Raw genomic sequence first — 17,455 nt, 5'->3', positions numbered from 1 at the left:
TCATTGTTTGATGAGTAGTCGTACCACATCCAAGGTTGAGTGACGTGGTCTGAAAAAAATTGGTGATTTGAGATGAAGTTTTTTTGGGATATGTAAGAATTTCCTCTGACTGGCCATTATGGATTCCTGGACTTTGTTGATAATTGGAAGTAAGATGATAAGTCTGCAGTAAAGTTGATCAGTTTTTTCACCTTCTTACCTTCACCACCGAGGGTGAAGGAGGTTATGTTTTCACCCCTTTCTGTGTGTTTGACTGTTTGTCTGAAGGACATCTCAAAAAGTTGTGGATGGATTCGGATGTAATTTTGTGGACACGTTGAGTAATTTTGTGGACACAAGGACAAATTGCTTCGATTTTGGTGAAGATCCGAATCTGATCTGGAGACGAGAATTATTTAATTTTTAAAGTGATTCTTCACCATTGAGAGATAGTGCCAAAAACGGTATGTCGCAAGATATTTCAAAAAGGCATTGGGCCCGTTATGTTCTCGTAGATCAGGCATTGAGTGGCGGAGGTTTGCGCTGCACTGACTAGTGATGTAATGCAGTGATTTCTTCATTTCAGATGGTGTTCAAAATGTGCTTTCCTTCGCATGACAGTAAAGTGAGGATTTTTTTTTCCTGTTGAAGGTGTTTAAAGTGTTTCCCTTCTATTTGGCGGCATGAAATAAAAATACTTTTTTTCTTCAAATTGTATGATAGAATAAACATGGGGGTGATAATTCCATTGCCCAACCTGGATACCGATGTTGAAAGGAATCAAGGTCATGTCATGGTCTACCACCATGTTAAATTTGACATCAATCGGATAAGGAGTTGTCGAGTTACAACCCCGAAACCAAAATGTTGACTGATGGACGGATGGACGGACACACAGAAGTAAAAATAGACTTGCACATCCATTTGATCAATGGTCTGGTTGGATGCACGAAATAATACTCGACATAACCCGATGTTCATCGGGTGACCCAAGTTGTCATTATCTATTTCCATGTGGTACTCTACCATCGGCGGTCACAGACAATTCAGGAAATCCAATTTCACTGATACATGATGTTTTTTTATACTTGTCATGCAGAAGCCTCAAAGTTTTTCTGAGCGGCTCTTTGAAAGATTGCTCGACCTCCTTCCCTCCTCAAAGGTATGAAGTTATGGTTACCACTCAGTACATTTTTTGATAACTTGGGGTAAAAGTTTTATACACAATATATGTTGTGGTGGACGTCACCTCTGGATAACTCCGAGAGGACAGCTTGTCTTTTCGAGACCACTGACACCATTTGCAACACTCAGCTATGGCCAGATCTTCATACCCCAAGTCATGCTTTGGTGCCAAGACGACTCCCACTTCTCTCCCCAGCCTCTCCGAGTCTGTATTCATCCGTTGTGTGAGCGTGTGTTCCATCGCTCCATGTGACCCCACTGAACAAACAAGATAGCTCGCCCTATTATAACCCTTGTTTATAGGAAAATGCAAGTGTGTTCGTGTTCCTATGCTAAGGAAATAGGAAAACCATGTGTTCACCAAGGCTGCATGTTCTCTCACTTCAACAACTTGTACTTTCCATTCTTATTTCCATTTTTCAACACGGGAAGATGAGTGTACGTGAGAAATCATTGTGGGTTCACTCACAATTTTTCAAAGAGAAATCGATACAGATTTACACTGGTCCACTCACTTCTCACTCTGACCTCTGTAATCTTCATCATTTCAGTGAAATAAGTAATTTTTGATTGTTGCTGTTGTTGTTTCTCTCACACAGAATCCCGTCCTTGAGGAGCCAAGAGGATTTTTATGGTCTTCGTGGGCACGGGTTGCCAACCTGCTTCCCACGTCTTCCCGGAAGGTATTATCACATGCTTCATTCCAGAAAAAAACAACAAACATTTAACCACCAAGTTCTCTGTTTACTTTTTTATAATCCCCGTTGGACTTGGTCCGAAATGGGGGATGATGGATTGGGTCTCATCTTACTGTGTATCCATCCGTGCGTAGCCATATCTCGGTCATGTATGGACCGATTTTGTTCAAACTTCGCACAAGCACAGGATGTACTGGATGACGTACACGTGCACCTCACTTTGTGTTGTGATCTGATGATATATGGCCGACTGGTAGACTGGCAGCCATTTCAGTTGGAAAATAACCCAGAATTGAACACATCCTCATCCATTTCTCAGACATGCATTTTTTTTTTGTATACCTTGTCGAGGCTCGTATGAGAGCTAACACAACGCACAGCAAGGGACACATGTGACAAGAAGGGCGGGAGTGGCAAGGACAAAACAGTGGGGAACAGAGACAGGAGATCTGTGGAAGGGAGAGGGATGGGGCGGGGAACACGGTGTATACAAGATGTACATTACAGGGACTTTCATGAAGGAAAGCAAGGAATTTGAAGGAGGTGGGTTTGGAGTGGATTGATGGGGGGTAGAAAAGATCGAGGATTTGGATGGGGGACGACCAGAGATGGTGGTGAACAGCTGTTTTGAAGACCTGGAGGGAAGAATGGGATTGAAGAGAGTGTGGGAGTTTATCACAAAGGGTGGAAAAAAGAGGGATGAAAGAATGGAGGCGAGCAGTGATTCTCTATCTTGGTCGTTTTACCAGAAGGGGGTTGTTGGTGGACCTTGAGCGCCCTGCGTAAATATGGTGGGGACAAATCGCAGACACAATGGGGTGGGGGTGGGGGTATGGTGCGAGACCGGAGAGGAGGGGTTATAAGACAAAGAGACCACCGACCGACCTGCGGTGAGAGAGTGAGAGGCCCAAAGACTCTGCCTCATCGCAGGAAATGCCAATGATCCGAAATGCCTTGGTTTCCACAGCGTGAAGCCGAGAAAGGAGGGAGGCAGGAGCACCAGCCCAGAGGGGAGAGCAGTACTCCATGAGGCTGCGGGCGAGAGCTTTGTATGTGGTCAGGAGCTCAGGTGGGCCGAGGAAGGACTTTGCACGATGGAGGAGGACTCAGTGCAACGCAAACCTCCGCCACACAATGCCTGATCTACGAGAACATATCGGGCCCAATGCCTTTTTGAAATATCTTGCTCCATATCGTTTTTGGCACTATCTCTCAATGGTGAACAATCACTTAAAAATTAAATAATTCTCCTATCCAGATCCGGACTCGGATCTTCACCAAAATCGAATCAATTCGTCCTTTCCATACACCCAACGTGTCCAGCAGGTTTCATCTGAATGTGTTCATAACTTTTTGAGATATCGTGCTGTCTCTCGTTTTTGGCCCGATCTCTCAATGGTGAATAATCACTGAAAAAATTTAAGTCGTCAGATCTGGATCTTCACCAAAATATATTGAGTTCATCCTTGTGCGACACCCAATCTGTCTACAAAATTTCTTCTGGATCCATCCACAACTTTTTCAGATATCCTGCACACATACCAAAAAAAAAGAAAATGATGTCATGCAGAGAATGATACACGATACCCCCCTCTCCAAACGTTGCCTCTTCTCCAAACTAACCCCCCTCTCCTCACTCAAATTTTCTTCAAGTTAAAGTTTGACCACTAAATAATATTAACATTTTGTATCTATTTTTTCATCAACCGTTGTCAAAACGGGAACCCAACGGTTCACGGGTTGTCGAGTTAAGATTAAAATTGACAATTCTCATCAAAGCTCAAGTCAATAGGATATCAATTGATTATTTTCCAGATGAAATTTGATGATTCTAAAATTTATCCTTGAGTTTACCGTTGACCTCTTAACCTCGAAAATAGTTGCTTTCCCAATTCAGTGATGGACGATGGAAATCCTGTTCAACATCCAAGTTAATAGGATGTAAATTGATAATTTTTTAGTTGAAAATTGATGATTTTAGAAGTTTGACCTTGAGTTTACCTTTGACTTTTTGAAATCAAAATAGTTGCTTTCCCAATTCAGTGATGTACTATGCAATTGTTGTTTAGTTTTCAAGTCAATCAGATGAAAATTGACAATTTATCAAATGTAAATTGAAGATTTTAGACGTTTGACCTTGAGTTGACATTTAACATTTTGACCTCAAAAACAGTGGCTTTCCCAATTTAGTGAAACAGTTTGAAAATCTTGTTCAAATTTCAAGTCAATCAGATGGATAATGACTATTTTAGAATTTTGACGTCAAGATGACCTTTGAACTCAAAATCAATTGGCTTCTCAGTTGAGATTACCTCCACCACTTGGTAAAGTTTCATGATGATTGGTTTGGAATTGTGACTTGGAGGCGACAAACAGACAGAATAACAAAATCGACTGAACAATATACTTAAAAAATGTTCGATTTTGCAAGTAACAAACCCAGAGAGGGGTGAAAACATCACCTCCTTCACCTTCGGTGGTGGAGGTAACAAACACAAACAAACAAACACCGGTCCATGAATTGTAGTGAAGATTCTTCCCAAATTTGGAGCTTCACCGCTGTCCTAAAACCTTTATTAGTCCAGAGAATATCCATATGGTCTTTCATCGCCACATGCAGACACTCAGATAGACACAAAGTGACGAGTCTACACAAATGATATAACACAAGATGAATCATCTATCTTGGACAGAATGCACATCAAGTTGTAAAGGAAAACTTTTCCTTCAATTGGACATTAAAATGTTGTGGTTCCATGACAAAAGTTAATCAAGCCGTCCCGAAGGCCAGTTGTGTGCGCTTATCAAGGCTCTGTGTCTCGCATGATTCCTCAAACCATGAGTGGTGCAGGCAAACACACTCAGGAATGGGCGTAGATGTTTTCCAGGTCATCCATATTTAAGGTACAAAATCACGTTGTTGTTGAACAAGATGTGAAAATGTTGTTGTGACATTCGACAACTTTGAACGGTGCTCAACGCCACCTGTGACCAAAATGTTGAAGTTTGGTCTGTTTGCTGACCGACACACACACACACACACACACACACACACACACACACACACACACACACACACACACACACACACACACACACACACACACACACACACACACACACACACACACACACACACACACACACACACACAAACACACATTCCAATATGGTACCCTCTTCCATCCCTGCAGGAATGTATGAGGCTCAGAATGACCCCCACCACCGAAGGTTATGTTTTCACTCTTGTTTACCTGTCTGTCTGTTTGTTTGTCTCTGAGCTGGATATCTCAAAGAGTTAAGGACATATTTGGACGAATCTTGGTGGACAGGTTCGGTGTGTGACAAGGACAAATTCATTAGATTTTGTCAAGATCCGGATCCGGATACTCGAATTTTTCCAGTGATTGTTCATCATTGAGAGATCGGGCCAAACATGATCACTCGCACCACATTTTAAAAGGTTGTGGACTGATTGGGACAACACACGGTGAATGGGTTGGGTCGGTCACAAGAACGAGCTGATTAGATTTTGGTTCAGGTCCAAATGCCGTTTTAGTTTTGGTCATGTGATCAAATATTTTCGGTGACGACTGTAATTTTGTGGCAGCATGGCCGAGAGGTTTGCGCACTCCCCTCTAAGCTGTTTTGCCGTCTCGCCTGGGTTTCAATCCCGAACCAGCTATAAATTGTCATCACAGTGTTTCACAGGCCGGGTGTGTGTGCCGTCCCTCGGTGGACGTTAAATCCCACACTCTGTGTCCTTTGTAAAGACGAGGCGAGTCATCACTGGCAATCTGGTAAAATTCCAAATTCCGAGTGTTTAAAAATTCGAGAAATTGTCACTGAAAGCGTCTCGTCACGAAACCACAATGGAGACAATCAGACGTCACGTGAAATTTTGACGAATTAAAAAAAAAATTCTCTCCGAGATCCATGCTCATGAGAAGGCAAGGTGACAGAAGGGATGAAGTGTCTGTGAGATGACGCGGCAATAGTTGTCACAACTTGCAAGGGAATTAATGAACAGGAAAAGAGGGGAGAGGAAGAAACATAGTAACTTGTAAGTGAGGCTTGGGTTGTGCCATCAATGGGGTAAATAATGTTTATGGGTCGGAATCTGAATTGAACTGAGATGGTGTATTAACTGGTTTGAAGCCTTGAAGGAAGGATGGGATGGAAGATCCTCAGAGGTGTTTCCACAAACAGGAGAAAAGACAAACTGATCATTGAGTGTGTGCTCCGACCGATATATTTACCTGCAGTGAGCAGGAAGTTGCTTTTGCTTTGTCATATTTCAAAATTTGTTGTTTGTACAGAAATGAACTAAAGTTTAAAAATTTACTTCTAGTTTTGATAAACTAAAAACTTTGACTTGTGGAAACATGAGTGAAAACCGTATACTCTAATATTCTTGTGTTTTGGTTTCCTTTCAGTCCCCGAATGAAGTGACTGCAACTCCAAATGAACGTAAGTGACTTTTCATCATTAACACATGAAGCTTTCTCACCACTCACTCACTCATTCTTTCACTCACTCACTCACTCACTCATTCTCTCACTCATTCTCTCACTCACTCATTCTCTCACTCATTCTCTCACTCATTCTCTCACTCACTCACTCACTCACTCACTCACTGATGTAAATTCTCATTACTTTCTCGGTGGGGGAGAAAGCTGTTATTTTGCACCTGATACAACTTTTGCACACTGAGCCAATATCCGAAGAAAAATTACGAAACAGTGAAAAGTTTCCATAAACGAAAATATCGGTGAATCAGAGTTGTCCGGTGCAGACTCACTGTGACCACGGCAAGTCGTGTGACCCAAGGCAATGGAATGCTTCGCAGAATATTGCAATGGCAACAGCTTATGTTGGAACAGTCGACATGTCCATGCGGTTGCCCGGTACAAATCTCACGAATCATGTAAATTCAACCACGACAGTCGCCCGCTTCAAAGAGCCCTGCTGGATGTGCGTATGAAGACCACGATTCCATGCAGATTAGAATTCCCAAAGCGGACTGGTGTCCTGCCGATAAACGACCACGTGACCGATCTGACAAGGCCGAGCAAACCTTTGTCATGTGACACAAAATCTTATAACCAGGCAAACTTGAACGGGGATTACCAGAACCCCCAGATGAAGCCTTCAGAACAAAAAAATTCACATGAGATCAAGTCAGGTTGAATGACAAAAGTGATTCTGTGAGGGGAGAGGAACAACAAGTGCAAATAACAGTCAATAAGGAACAATAAATCAAAAATAAAACCCCTTACCTCCAACCGATCATGCGCACCCACGAGTCAAAGACGAGCAGAAACATCAATTATCTCTCTTGAAGGCCTTCAGACGAGCACCACAGGAGAAAGACGTCGGGAAATCACAAGACCAGATAAACCCGGACTGTACTCCATGAGAAACAACAGGAACCGATGCAGGGTGGCCCTCCAGGTGAGTCTGAACACGATGCAGGAATCAAGGCAAGATGTGTGGCATCGCTCAGCAGCTGTGTCGCTCTTCACACCATGCATGCACAATCAGTCCCACCACTGGCTCACATTATGCCAATGCCATGCCCTTTTATTACCTCGGGCTTGCACGTCATCGGTGACGCACTGCACCCCTCCCATCTCACTTATCCTCAGTCAACGGTTCCAGTCCGGGGTCAAAGCAACCTTTCCACGACCTCGAGGCCAAGTGAAATGGTGCTGTAGCCTGGTTGGGTTCATGGAGGTGGCTTTTCCTGCCTAAACTAAAAGCTGGTGGCCTACACAGACACAAAAAGAACGTTTATGATTGAAAACAAAAGGTGGAAATGAATAATGGCTCAAATGTGCCTCGCCAGTGGAGTTTGCTGCACAGTCACAAGGTCTTGGAGATTCCTTGGTTTGATAACAAGTGGTACAAACTCCTGGGTGGATGAGCTGAGATTGTTTGTTGAGATGATCCATGCAGATGTTCTCTTTTACAGGTAACTGGAAGCAATTAAGGAATGTTGGGTGCATAACCGGCATCTTCCTGTTATTGTTTGCTTTGATCTCAAAAATACTGGAACCCACCTTCAAGGTATGGATTTAATGTGTACTGCTGTGCAAAAGTCTCAGACATTTTGAATTTTTCTCCTCTGACACAAACAGAAACTAAAACTTGGTGTTCAAAGCAAATATACCTTGATGAAAATGAAAATCTTATTCAAATATCCAGATTTATCCATTATATACCTTGAAATAAACTTATTGCGAGGATGTCCATCCTTTCCCTCAAAACCACTGAAATATTCTTCGGGACACTTTCAAAAAAATATATAATGTAGGAAGAAAACCACGGGTTAACTTTCCTGGGTCAGAATGTGGTGGTGTGTGTTGGGGTGGTGCTGAGGTGTCGTCCACCAGAGGGCGGTCTCCTTGGGTTAAGCTGAAGCAATCCCTTGGGGTGGGAGCCTGGAATGGCTTCTCCCAAAGAGATGATGAGCTCATGCGCTTGAACATCAGTATTGCAGCACTCTGTGAGGTTCGGAGACCGGATCATGGGAAGATCATGGTGGGTGGTTCCACCTTCCATTGGTCTGGTCGCTCTGATGATTTCATTGCCCAATGAGTTGCTGCAGCTGAGTCCAATGAGCTGACTCCAATGATAATTGAGGTAACACCGCTCAACGAGCGTAATAGGAGACTAAGGATTTGTCACTCCTTGGGTGACGTTTCCCTGGTCTCTGGATATGCAGCAACTGAGGCAAGTGATCTCACCGTGAAGGACGCATTCGATGCCACGCTCGAGTCTGTGGTTTATCAGTGCCACAGGCGAGATACTCTTCTCATCTTGGGGGATTTCAATGCATCGACTGGAACTGATAGTGATGGTGATGAGACTTGTGTTGGTTCCCATGGTTCTAGTACTGTGAACCAGAAAAGCACTAAATTCCTTGATTTTGTAAGAAGTCATGGACTTCAGGTGGCTGGTTCATGGTTTCAGCACCCACAGGCTCATCGCTGGACTTGGTATTCCCACGCTGGTGGTGTGGCAAAGGAGATTGACCACATGCTCATTGATGGTTGCTGGAGGATGATCCATAACTGCATGGTCTACCAGCGTGCTCAATTCCTCAATACCGACCACAGACTTGTGAAAGCAACTCTGAAGTTGCAGCTCAAATCTTGGAGAATGGTGCCATCCCAGGCTGAGCTGTATGTTGACAAGCTAAAGGATGAGAGGGTAGCTGAGGAGTTTGCGAACATGCTCAGTGGGGATTTGGGGGTTTGATTGCTTTGGGGAATCCTGAAGAGTTGTGGAGTTCCTCCAAGCCCACCATCCTTGATGTTGCAGGTGGATGTCTTGGAACTCACCAGAGGGTGAAGAAGAATTTTGTATCCTGAGGGACACTGGAAACCAGTGACCAGAATCACAGGCCCAGGCTTAACGGCAGAACTGAGCTGTTCAGGGAGTTGAGGCGTAAAACTGTACGTGTGCTGAGGTTGAATAAGTAGGCCTATTTGTGAGGAATCTGTGAGGAGGAAGAGCATCACCTGTGGTGAAGTGATTCCCATCCTGCTCACAGGGGAATTTGCGTATTGCATTCCTCCAAGCCCATCCCTCGGTGTGCTGCAGTTAGAGCGGAGGGTGGTGAGCTCATGACAGAGGAGTCCAAACTGAAGGCCTGCTGGGCCGGTTACTTTGTGCGGCTGTAGCAAGCTGATCCACCAACTGTCTTGTTGGATGAAAGGGGTGTTCCTATCCATATTCCTGACCCTCCAATCAATTGTGATCCAATGTTGTTTGTGGAAACACATGCTGCAGTGAACCGGTTGAAATGGGATGAAGCTCCAGGGATCTGTGGCATCCATGCTGAACTTCTCATGGCCGGTGGAAATGCTGTACTCATGTGATTACATACCGTTACATCCCAACTGACTGGAAGAGGGGCCTTGTTGTCCCTTTCTGGAAAGGGAAGGGTGATCGCCAGGACTGCAACTATTACCAACGGGGTGACCCTGCTCTCAATGCTGGGCAAGGTCTTTGCTCGGATAATTCTTGATGGGGTTCACCACAATCTTGTGAAAGCAAGCACCAATGAGCACCAATGCCCAGTGCAGTCAGGCTTAATACCAAATATGTCAACGATTGACTGTATCCTTGCTCTTCATGTCCTCACCCAAGCAGAAGCGAGTTTTGGCAGGGGCTGCTTGCAGCCGATGTTGATCTCTGCAAAGCGTTCGATTCAGTGAATCGGGATGCCCTCTGGAGTGTTCTTTGTCTTCTTGTGTTGCCACCTAAACTGATCAATCTGATGTCTAAACTGTACTCTGGTGCAGTGCTGAGAGATGTGAAGATACCATCTCCGACTTATTTCTGGCCCCCACACTTTTCAGCGCTTGTATGGACTGGATTCTGGGGCGGATGTTTGACAGATCAAGATACAGTGCATAGTTTGCGAATGTCAAGATCTCTGACCTTGATTTCACAGATGATGCAGTCATCTTTGTATAGACTCTGGATTTCCTTTTGGGGGCCATCGAGGTGCTCAATTAGGCAGCGGAGACGCTGGGATTGCGGGTTTCCTGGGTCAAAACTAAGATCCAGGCTTTCATTGACATCTTGCATGCTGCTATCTTTTCTGTACTTGTTTATGGTGAGGATGGTGAGGTCACGAACAAATTCACTTTCCTTGGCAGTGATATCAATGTTTCTGCTGGGTGTGAGCCAGAAGTCAATTGATGTCTGGGTCGGACCTGGGGAGTCACGGTTTTACTGGTTCATGGGGTGTCACGCTGTCGAACCTGTGCAGGAGGATGAAAGTCTAAGTCTTCAGATCCTTGGTGCTTCCAGTTTTTCTTTGCTGATGTGAGACTTGGACTCTGACCTGGTATATGCAATGGAGACTTGATTCCTTTCATACCAGGACTCTTCAGAGAATCCCTTTGCAATTGCTGGTCGGAGTTTGTGTCCAACGAGCGGTTTCTGAGAGAGACTCAAATGAGAGTTGTTTCCTGCATAGTCCGTGAGCATCAGCTGAAGCTGTGTGGACATGTGGCTCATTTTCCTGATGCTGATCCTGCTCACCAGATTCTCTCAGCGAAGGAGCCTCTTGAGTGGAGGAGGCCAATGGGCCAACCACGTTTCTCGTGGTTGTCGTAGTTTGATCAGCATCTCAAGGAGATGGGGATGGACCAGCCATCTACCTGGGGAATAGCCAGACAGAGGCCCTTGGTGTACCGGTGGAAAGTGGACGCAGTGAAGTGCTGCTCCGGCGCATGCTCCCAGACCTGACCTGACCTGATACTTTCAAATAATTTTGTTATAATCTCTTGTGGAATCGTGTTCCTACCTTCCAAAGATAATGTAAGTTGCTGTAAAAATTTTTCTTTGTCGAAATATCATCATCATCATCATCATCATCATCATCATCATCATCGCTGATGCAGAGTGTTGGAGCTGCCGAAGCAGTTACTTTTCAACAATCCTGCTCAAGGCCCGGTCACACCTTGACGTTTTAGCCAACGTATGCTGATTTTTGAATTCTTTTTTCTAAAATGCTGGCACACGTTGAATACGTTATGGGTAAGTTTTGATAACATTGAGAGCACGCTGAAAAACACTGCCATACGTCGTTGTACGTTGGCTTTAAACATTGTACTTTTTGGTTGTCCTCAAATTTTTTCATGCTTGAAATTTCACGAGGTATGCCGGCGTATGACTCACACGTTCCGCTACGCTGGCCACAAGTTGTATGCACGGTCTGCGATCGTTGACAGACGTCAACACATGCTACTTGTAAGTTAATCATAAGTTGAGACACGCCGAGGTAATGTTTAGCGTACCCGAAACTTATTTCTAACCTATGATTAAAGTGTTGTTGGCACGTTACGCGATCGTTGCCACACATCGACAGACGTTACTTTTAAGTTACTCATAGGCTGAAAGACGTCGGTATAATGGATCGTCCTTGCGTCAGCGTCCACGGCCACGGCCACGGCCAGGACACTTATTTGCAGCATTCTTCAAACTTTTCTTCGGCATGGCGAGGATGTTCACACTTCGATGTCTAGCTTGGCTATGATTCGAATTGTCCATCGGCAGCGTCTATTTAAAATAGTCGAGTTTGAGCGTTTTAACACGTTCAGAAGAAACGCTTCAAATTTCCAAACCCCAGCGTCAAAAAACAAAGGCGAGTGACAGCAATTTAAATCGTTCATTGCAAACAATGAAAATAGCTGAGTGGTACCGTTTAAAAGTCGTTGAGTGTAAAAAAAATCCAATTGTTGAGCGCAAGCGTCTACTTTCAATAGTGGAGTTTGAGCGATTTAGCACGTTCAATAGAAACGATTAAAATTTCAAAACCCCAGCATCAAAAAACAAAGGCGAGTGAGAGCAATTTAAATTGTTCATTGTAAACAATGAAAATAGCTGAGTGGTACCGTTTAAAAGTCGTTGAGTGTAAAAAAAATCCAATTATTGAGCGCAAGCGTCTACTTTCAATAGTGGAGATGCAGCCATTTAAATCGTTGAGTTTATCATTTAAATCGTTAAATCGTTAAACGCAAGGACAATCCATCATAACCCACACCCTCCCCCTCACACTCACCTACTACTGCCAACATGAACAAACTACTACTAATACTAATACTGATACTGATACTGATACTGATACTGTTACTGCTGACATGAACATCGACTCAAAAAGGACTCAAAAACACTGTTGGGTTCCCCTTTTATGAGCAGCATTTTTATTTCCCAATTCCCAAAACCGCTGGGAACACGTCTTTATATGGCAGTTGTAAGCGAGAAACACGTTAATTTATTTTTTTTGTCGACCGGAAGACGTCATTGGAATACGTCTACATACGTCGATGTGTGTTGGGACTACGTAAAGAATTGGTTCAAAGCACGTCAAACATAAGTTAGAAATAAGTTTCGCGTAAAAAAAAGACATTACCGCGACGTGTTTCGACTTATGAGTAGCTTATAAGTAGCCTTTGTGGACGTGTGTAAGCGTCCACATATCATGTGTACAACTTATCCCCATCGCATGCGGAACGTGTGTCATACGCCGAGTACGTCGTAAAATTTTGAACATGTTTAAAATTTCTTGACGTACTCTACTTACTACAACGTATGATAGCGTGCTTTAGCGTTCTACTCACGTATACCAAACTTACTCATACCGTATTTGACGTGCCCCCAACGTTTTAGACACATTTTTCTTAGGTCGGCATACGCTGGCAAGATCGCCAAGGTGTGACTGCGATGTTGACACTTCCATTTCTACGGCAGTTATGATTCGAATCGTTGTGCGTCAGCCTTTTAATAGGCTACGTCACGACATCGTCGGCGATGCATGCAACGCGCTATGCCTAAGTTAGACTATCGTTGGGCATCGGTTGTGTAGGCCGACAACAGGTTCAGCATTCGTTGGTATAAGTTATCTATAACACAACGAAACGTTCTGTGTCCGTTACCAATGCGTTATACATAAGACCAAGTCGCTATGAATACGTCCAAATCTTTAAAAAAAAACATCAAAAGTTCAACGTAAGCCAGCGTTTTACATAAATTGTGGGAATGGACATTAGCTACCTCTTCTCACCAATGGGAAGGGACATTAGCGTACCAGTGTGAAAGTGCTTTCAATCATCAAAATCAAATGAACAGGTCTGTGTCACAAACAGACCTGTCTGTATACTTGTCTCTCTCTATATTTACACAATGTGAGATTCCTTACAATACTTGATATGACATAATCATTTCAAAACATCTGATTCATTTCACTGTTAACATCCACAAGGACTTTGCTAACATCTATGTTTGTATATTTTAATTTCAGATGAAGGACTGGGTCCTACTTAAAAAGATTGGAGAAGGAGGTTTTGGAATGGTGTACAAGGCAAAGAACATCTTTTCTGGAGAAGAGGTAGGAATTTGTGGTTTGCTGTTGTACAGTGAGGGTGCAGCCAAGTGTGGTTTTTTTTTGTTGTTATGATCTTGAAGAACAGCTGAGTGATGTGTTTTTATGCCTTGTGCGAAGCAGAAGGCAGGGTTAAGCAATTTGTTCACTCTGTCCATCTGACTACAGATGTCAGTTTCTGATCAAGGAACTACTTGGTTACCTCTGCCACCAAAAGTAGACCTGTCTGTTTGTTTTCACCCCTGTCTGTGTGTCTGTCGACTTCTCTGTCTACTTCTTTATCTGTCTCGCTGTCTGTGAGCAGGATATCTCAAAAAGTTCTATTTGGATTCTGTTGAAATTTGGTGGATAGGTTGGGTGTATGACAAGATAGGTGACAAGAACAAGCCAATTAGATTTTGTTGAAGGTCAGAATGCAGATCCGGTCTGTCAGTGGGATACGAAATGTAAACTGTTCAGCCTGGTGGAGGTATGTGCTCCTCCAAGTGTCATTCATGTTTCATTTCAATTTTATATTTTGCATAACACAGAGCATGAATCGGAACACAAACCTGCAGTTTAACCGTGCTTTGGTTCTGAATTCGGTAAATTATACGGAATCTCATCCTGAATCTGCATGTGCCCAGAGATGGAAGATTATGGTTTTTAATCTGTCTGCCAGTCTGCCAGCCAAACAAAATTGAATATCATTCCAAAAGGAAACGTACTGTTTTTGAAGACGTCATGAAGGACACAAACAACAGTCCGTGTTAAATCAAGTGGTGCAAAAGACTGTTCATCAACGGTGGTAAACTTATGAAAAATGTTTCCCCCCCCCCCCCCCCACAGCATTTGAAACTTTTATTTTATTTCAATTGAATTATATTCCTGAACACATAAGAATGCAAATCGCCTTATTGGAACTTTCAAAAACGTTCAGTTTCGCAAATTTTAAATCGAACATGTTGGGACCATAGAACGCATTACCCCATGCACTATTCCAGTATATACTTCAATTCAAATAAAATAATGATCTTACTGATATCAATTCTAATAAAATGTTGATTTTTTTTGAAAAAAAAAAAAACGATTAAAAAAATTCTGGAACTTCAGCACAATTGAAGCAGTCTTGTGCCATATATAAAGAGAGCAACACCCCACCCCAGTGCCAAATATAAAGAGAGTCTGGTCAACTGAACAACACGTGCCGTGTTCCTCTCTAATGAGTCGCGACCCATTGAGCATGCAGAAACGAGAGATGAGAACCGTTGTGCACACTCTTACGAATATGTTTAACACTGCAGATCCACACAATTTTAAGGATGAAACTTGGTGATTTCATGAGTGGAGACATTTTCTCCCATTTGAATTCCATCCAAAGATGATGTTTTCAGTACTTTTTCTGTCTTAACCGATTTCATATGGTGCATGCTGACTGGCTTTCTGCTCTCGCTTAATTCTGAGGATGACAGCAGTGATGAGAGAGAGAGAGAGAGAGAGAGAGAGAGAGAGAGAGAGAGAGAGAGAGAGAGAGAGAGAGAGAGAGAGAGAGAGAGAGAGAGAGAGAGAGAGAGAGAGAGAGAGAGAGAGAGAGAGAGAGATGCGGGGGGAGAGAGAGAGAGAGAGAGAGAGAGAGAGAGAGAGAGAGAGAGAGAGAGAGAGAGAGAGAGAGAGAGAGAGAGAGAGAGAGAGAGAGAGAGAGAGAGATAGATATATATTTATATATATATATATATATATATATATATATATATATATATATATATATATATATATATATATATATCTGTGTTTCCACTGGTAATCAAGTTATGATTACTTGGGGGTGGGGATCAGAAAATAGGGAACAATATATTTGTGTTGAGTGCATTCGGGGATTTGTGCGAGACAGAATCAATAAATGAAGGCAGGAATTTCCAAACCAACATCATCATGAGTAGTACATGTCTGTGGGGCATGGGAGATGACATGAACCAGCATCACATTATGACGACCAGTTCGATATGGCGAATGATGCTATGGATGGATATCCAGAATTCGAGCACTGACAATTGTTATGGAAATGTAGTCTGGAATCCTTGTGCTCAACATGAACACAGTCAAAAATGGCAGTAGAAACAGATCACTTGAGTTTCTTCATGACAACATGCATGGCTACACATATAATGCCGAGTTCACCTCCATATTCGAGTGCTGCATTTTCCGCTTTTGAATGCCTTGTTGCTTCTGCGCAAAGATATGTAGCCTCATGGTGTAGAACTTCCAGAGCAGTTCATCGTTCATATCATGGCAGAATGGAAGAGAAACATTGTGAGTGAAGTCATTAGCTTGCACCACTTGTTTCACCAATAAGTTCTTCCCTTTCAGCTGGCCTTCGATTCTCTAAAGTAGTGCTCTTCAGCCATGAAGAGTGTTTCATCCCAATGTCCGAGCAATGGGTGATACAGCCTTCCTTGTATTTCTTGAGCACAGTCAGAGCATGAAGGTGACATCCAATGTTGTCGGAACCTGATTTTCACAACTCACAGACACTCCTGGCATCCTCTTTTCTTCACTTTTGAGATGCAGTAGCCTTTTGAGGTCGGAACATCAGTTTGAGGCAGGGAAGCGCTCTCAGGCGACTAATGTTTATCATGGTGATGCAGCTGGTAAGCAGGAAAGTGAGCTTGAGGGGTAGTATGGGGAGGATGCGGTTTGTGGACGATCTAGTTTTTGTGGTGGAAAGTGGGTGAGAGATGCAGGAAGTACTAGGGGAGTGTAAGGAGGCCTTTTGGAAGCATTGGTTGAACATAAGGATGGAGAATACTGCGGTGATGTGCATTTGGCAGCAGAGAAAATAAATTAATAATCATGTTCGAGGGGAAGAAGATCAGACAGGGAAATAGGTTTGAATATCTGGAAGGAACAGTTATGGGGGATGGTATGTCCAAGGCAGATGTTTGTAGAATGATTCAGGTGTGTGCCCTTGCATGGATTAGGGTGGAGCAATTAATGGGAGATAGAAAGATATCAAGGAAATTAAAAGGGAAGGTTCTGATGTCGTGTGCAATGCTGGCCTATCTTTGCGGTCTGAAAACAGTGGCATTGACAGAGAAACAACTACAGAGGCTGCAGGTTTGCGAGAACAACTGGGTCAGGATTGTGGGAGTGAAGAGTTTGGATGGAAGGAGGATTGATGAAATTAGGGAGGAGATCGGTGTGCAGATGAGTTTAACAGGGAGATTGGTGAAATGCCGGATGAGATGGGCTGGACACATGCTGCAGATGGGGGAAGAGAGAGGGCCAAAAATAGCGGATAAGTTGAGGTGGCGAGGTTGGAGGAAAAGAGGTAGACCATGGTTGAGATGGGAGGATTTGAGAGTTGAGAAAAGAGGTAGACCAACGATGGTAGAAAAGATCATAGTTTTGGATTGGAGGCGATCTGCGATGATGGTGAACTGCTGTTTTGAATACCTGGAAGCAGGAATGAGATTGAAGAGATTGTGGAAGTTTGTTTCACAGGTGGGAGAAAAGGGGAAACGAATGAGGGGAGGTGAGCGGTGATCCTATATTTAGGTAGTCAGCAAATTGGTTGGAAAGTAAAAACAAATCAAAGCCATCATCCATCACCTTCTCCTCCCTGTGTTCAACCGTCTGATCTGGAAATTCGGCCAGGAATACTCTGTCGTCCTCTTGGCAACTTTCCTATTATGGACATTTTTTTTGTATACCT

The 17,455-nt window shown here is 43.4% G+C and overlaps 1 protein-coding gene across 3 annotated transcripts in view; it reads left to right on the top strand.

The window, feature by feature from the left end:
- Positions 1–17,455, top strand: part of LOC147006433 (serine/threonine-protein kinase par-1-like) — a 112,376-nt gene that overhangs the window by 15,183 nt on the left and 79,738 nt on the right. For all 3 annotated transcript variants that reach the window (XR_015054835.1, XR_015054836.1, XM_085868812.1), the window contains exons 4-8: positions 1,079–1,141; positions 1,764–1,847; positions 6,299–6,332; positions 7,837–7,931; positions 13,684–13,770. Coding sequence is in view for 1 of the 3 variants with exons in the window: in XM_085868812.1 (XP_085724938.1) it covers positions 1,079–1,141; positions 1,764–1,847; positions 6,299–6,332; positions 7,837–7,931; positions 13,684–13,770 (363 nt within the window). In the remaining 2 variants the exon portion in view is untranslated. The remainder of the gene's footprint in view (positions 1–1,078; positions 1,142–1,763; positions 1,848–6,298; positions 6,333–7,836; positions 7,932–13,683; positions 13,771–17,455) is intronic.

The sequence above is a fragment of the Eptatretus burgeri genome, unplaced genomic scaffold (genome assembly GCF_056783735.1).
Source record: "Eptatretus burgeri isolate ZD-2024b unplaced genomic scaffold, Ebu_testis_v1 Ebu_testis_scaffold_3176, whole genome shotgun sequence".
Lineage (NCBI taxonomy): Eukaryota > Metazoa > Chordata > Myxini > Myxiniformes > Myxinidae > Eptatretus > Eptatretus burgeri.
Note: the sequence above shows the minus strand (reverse complement) of the source record. Positions and strands in the feature narration are given on the sequence as shown.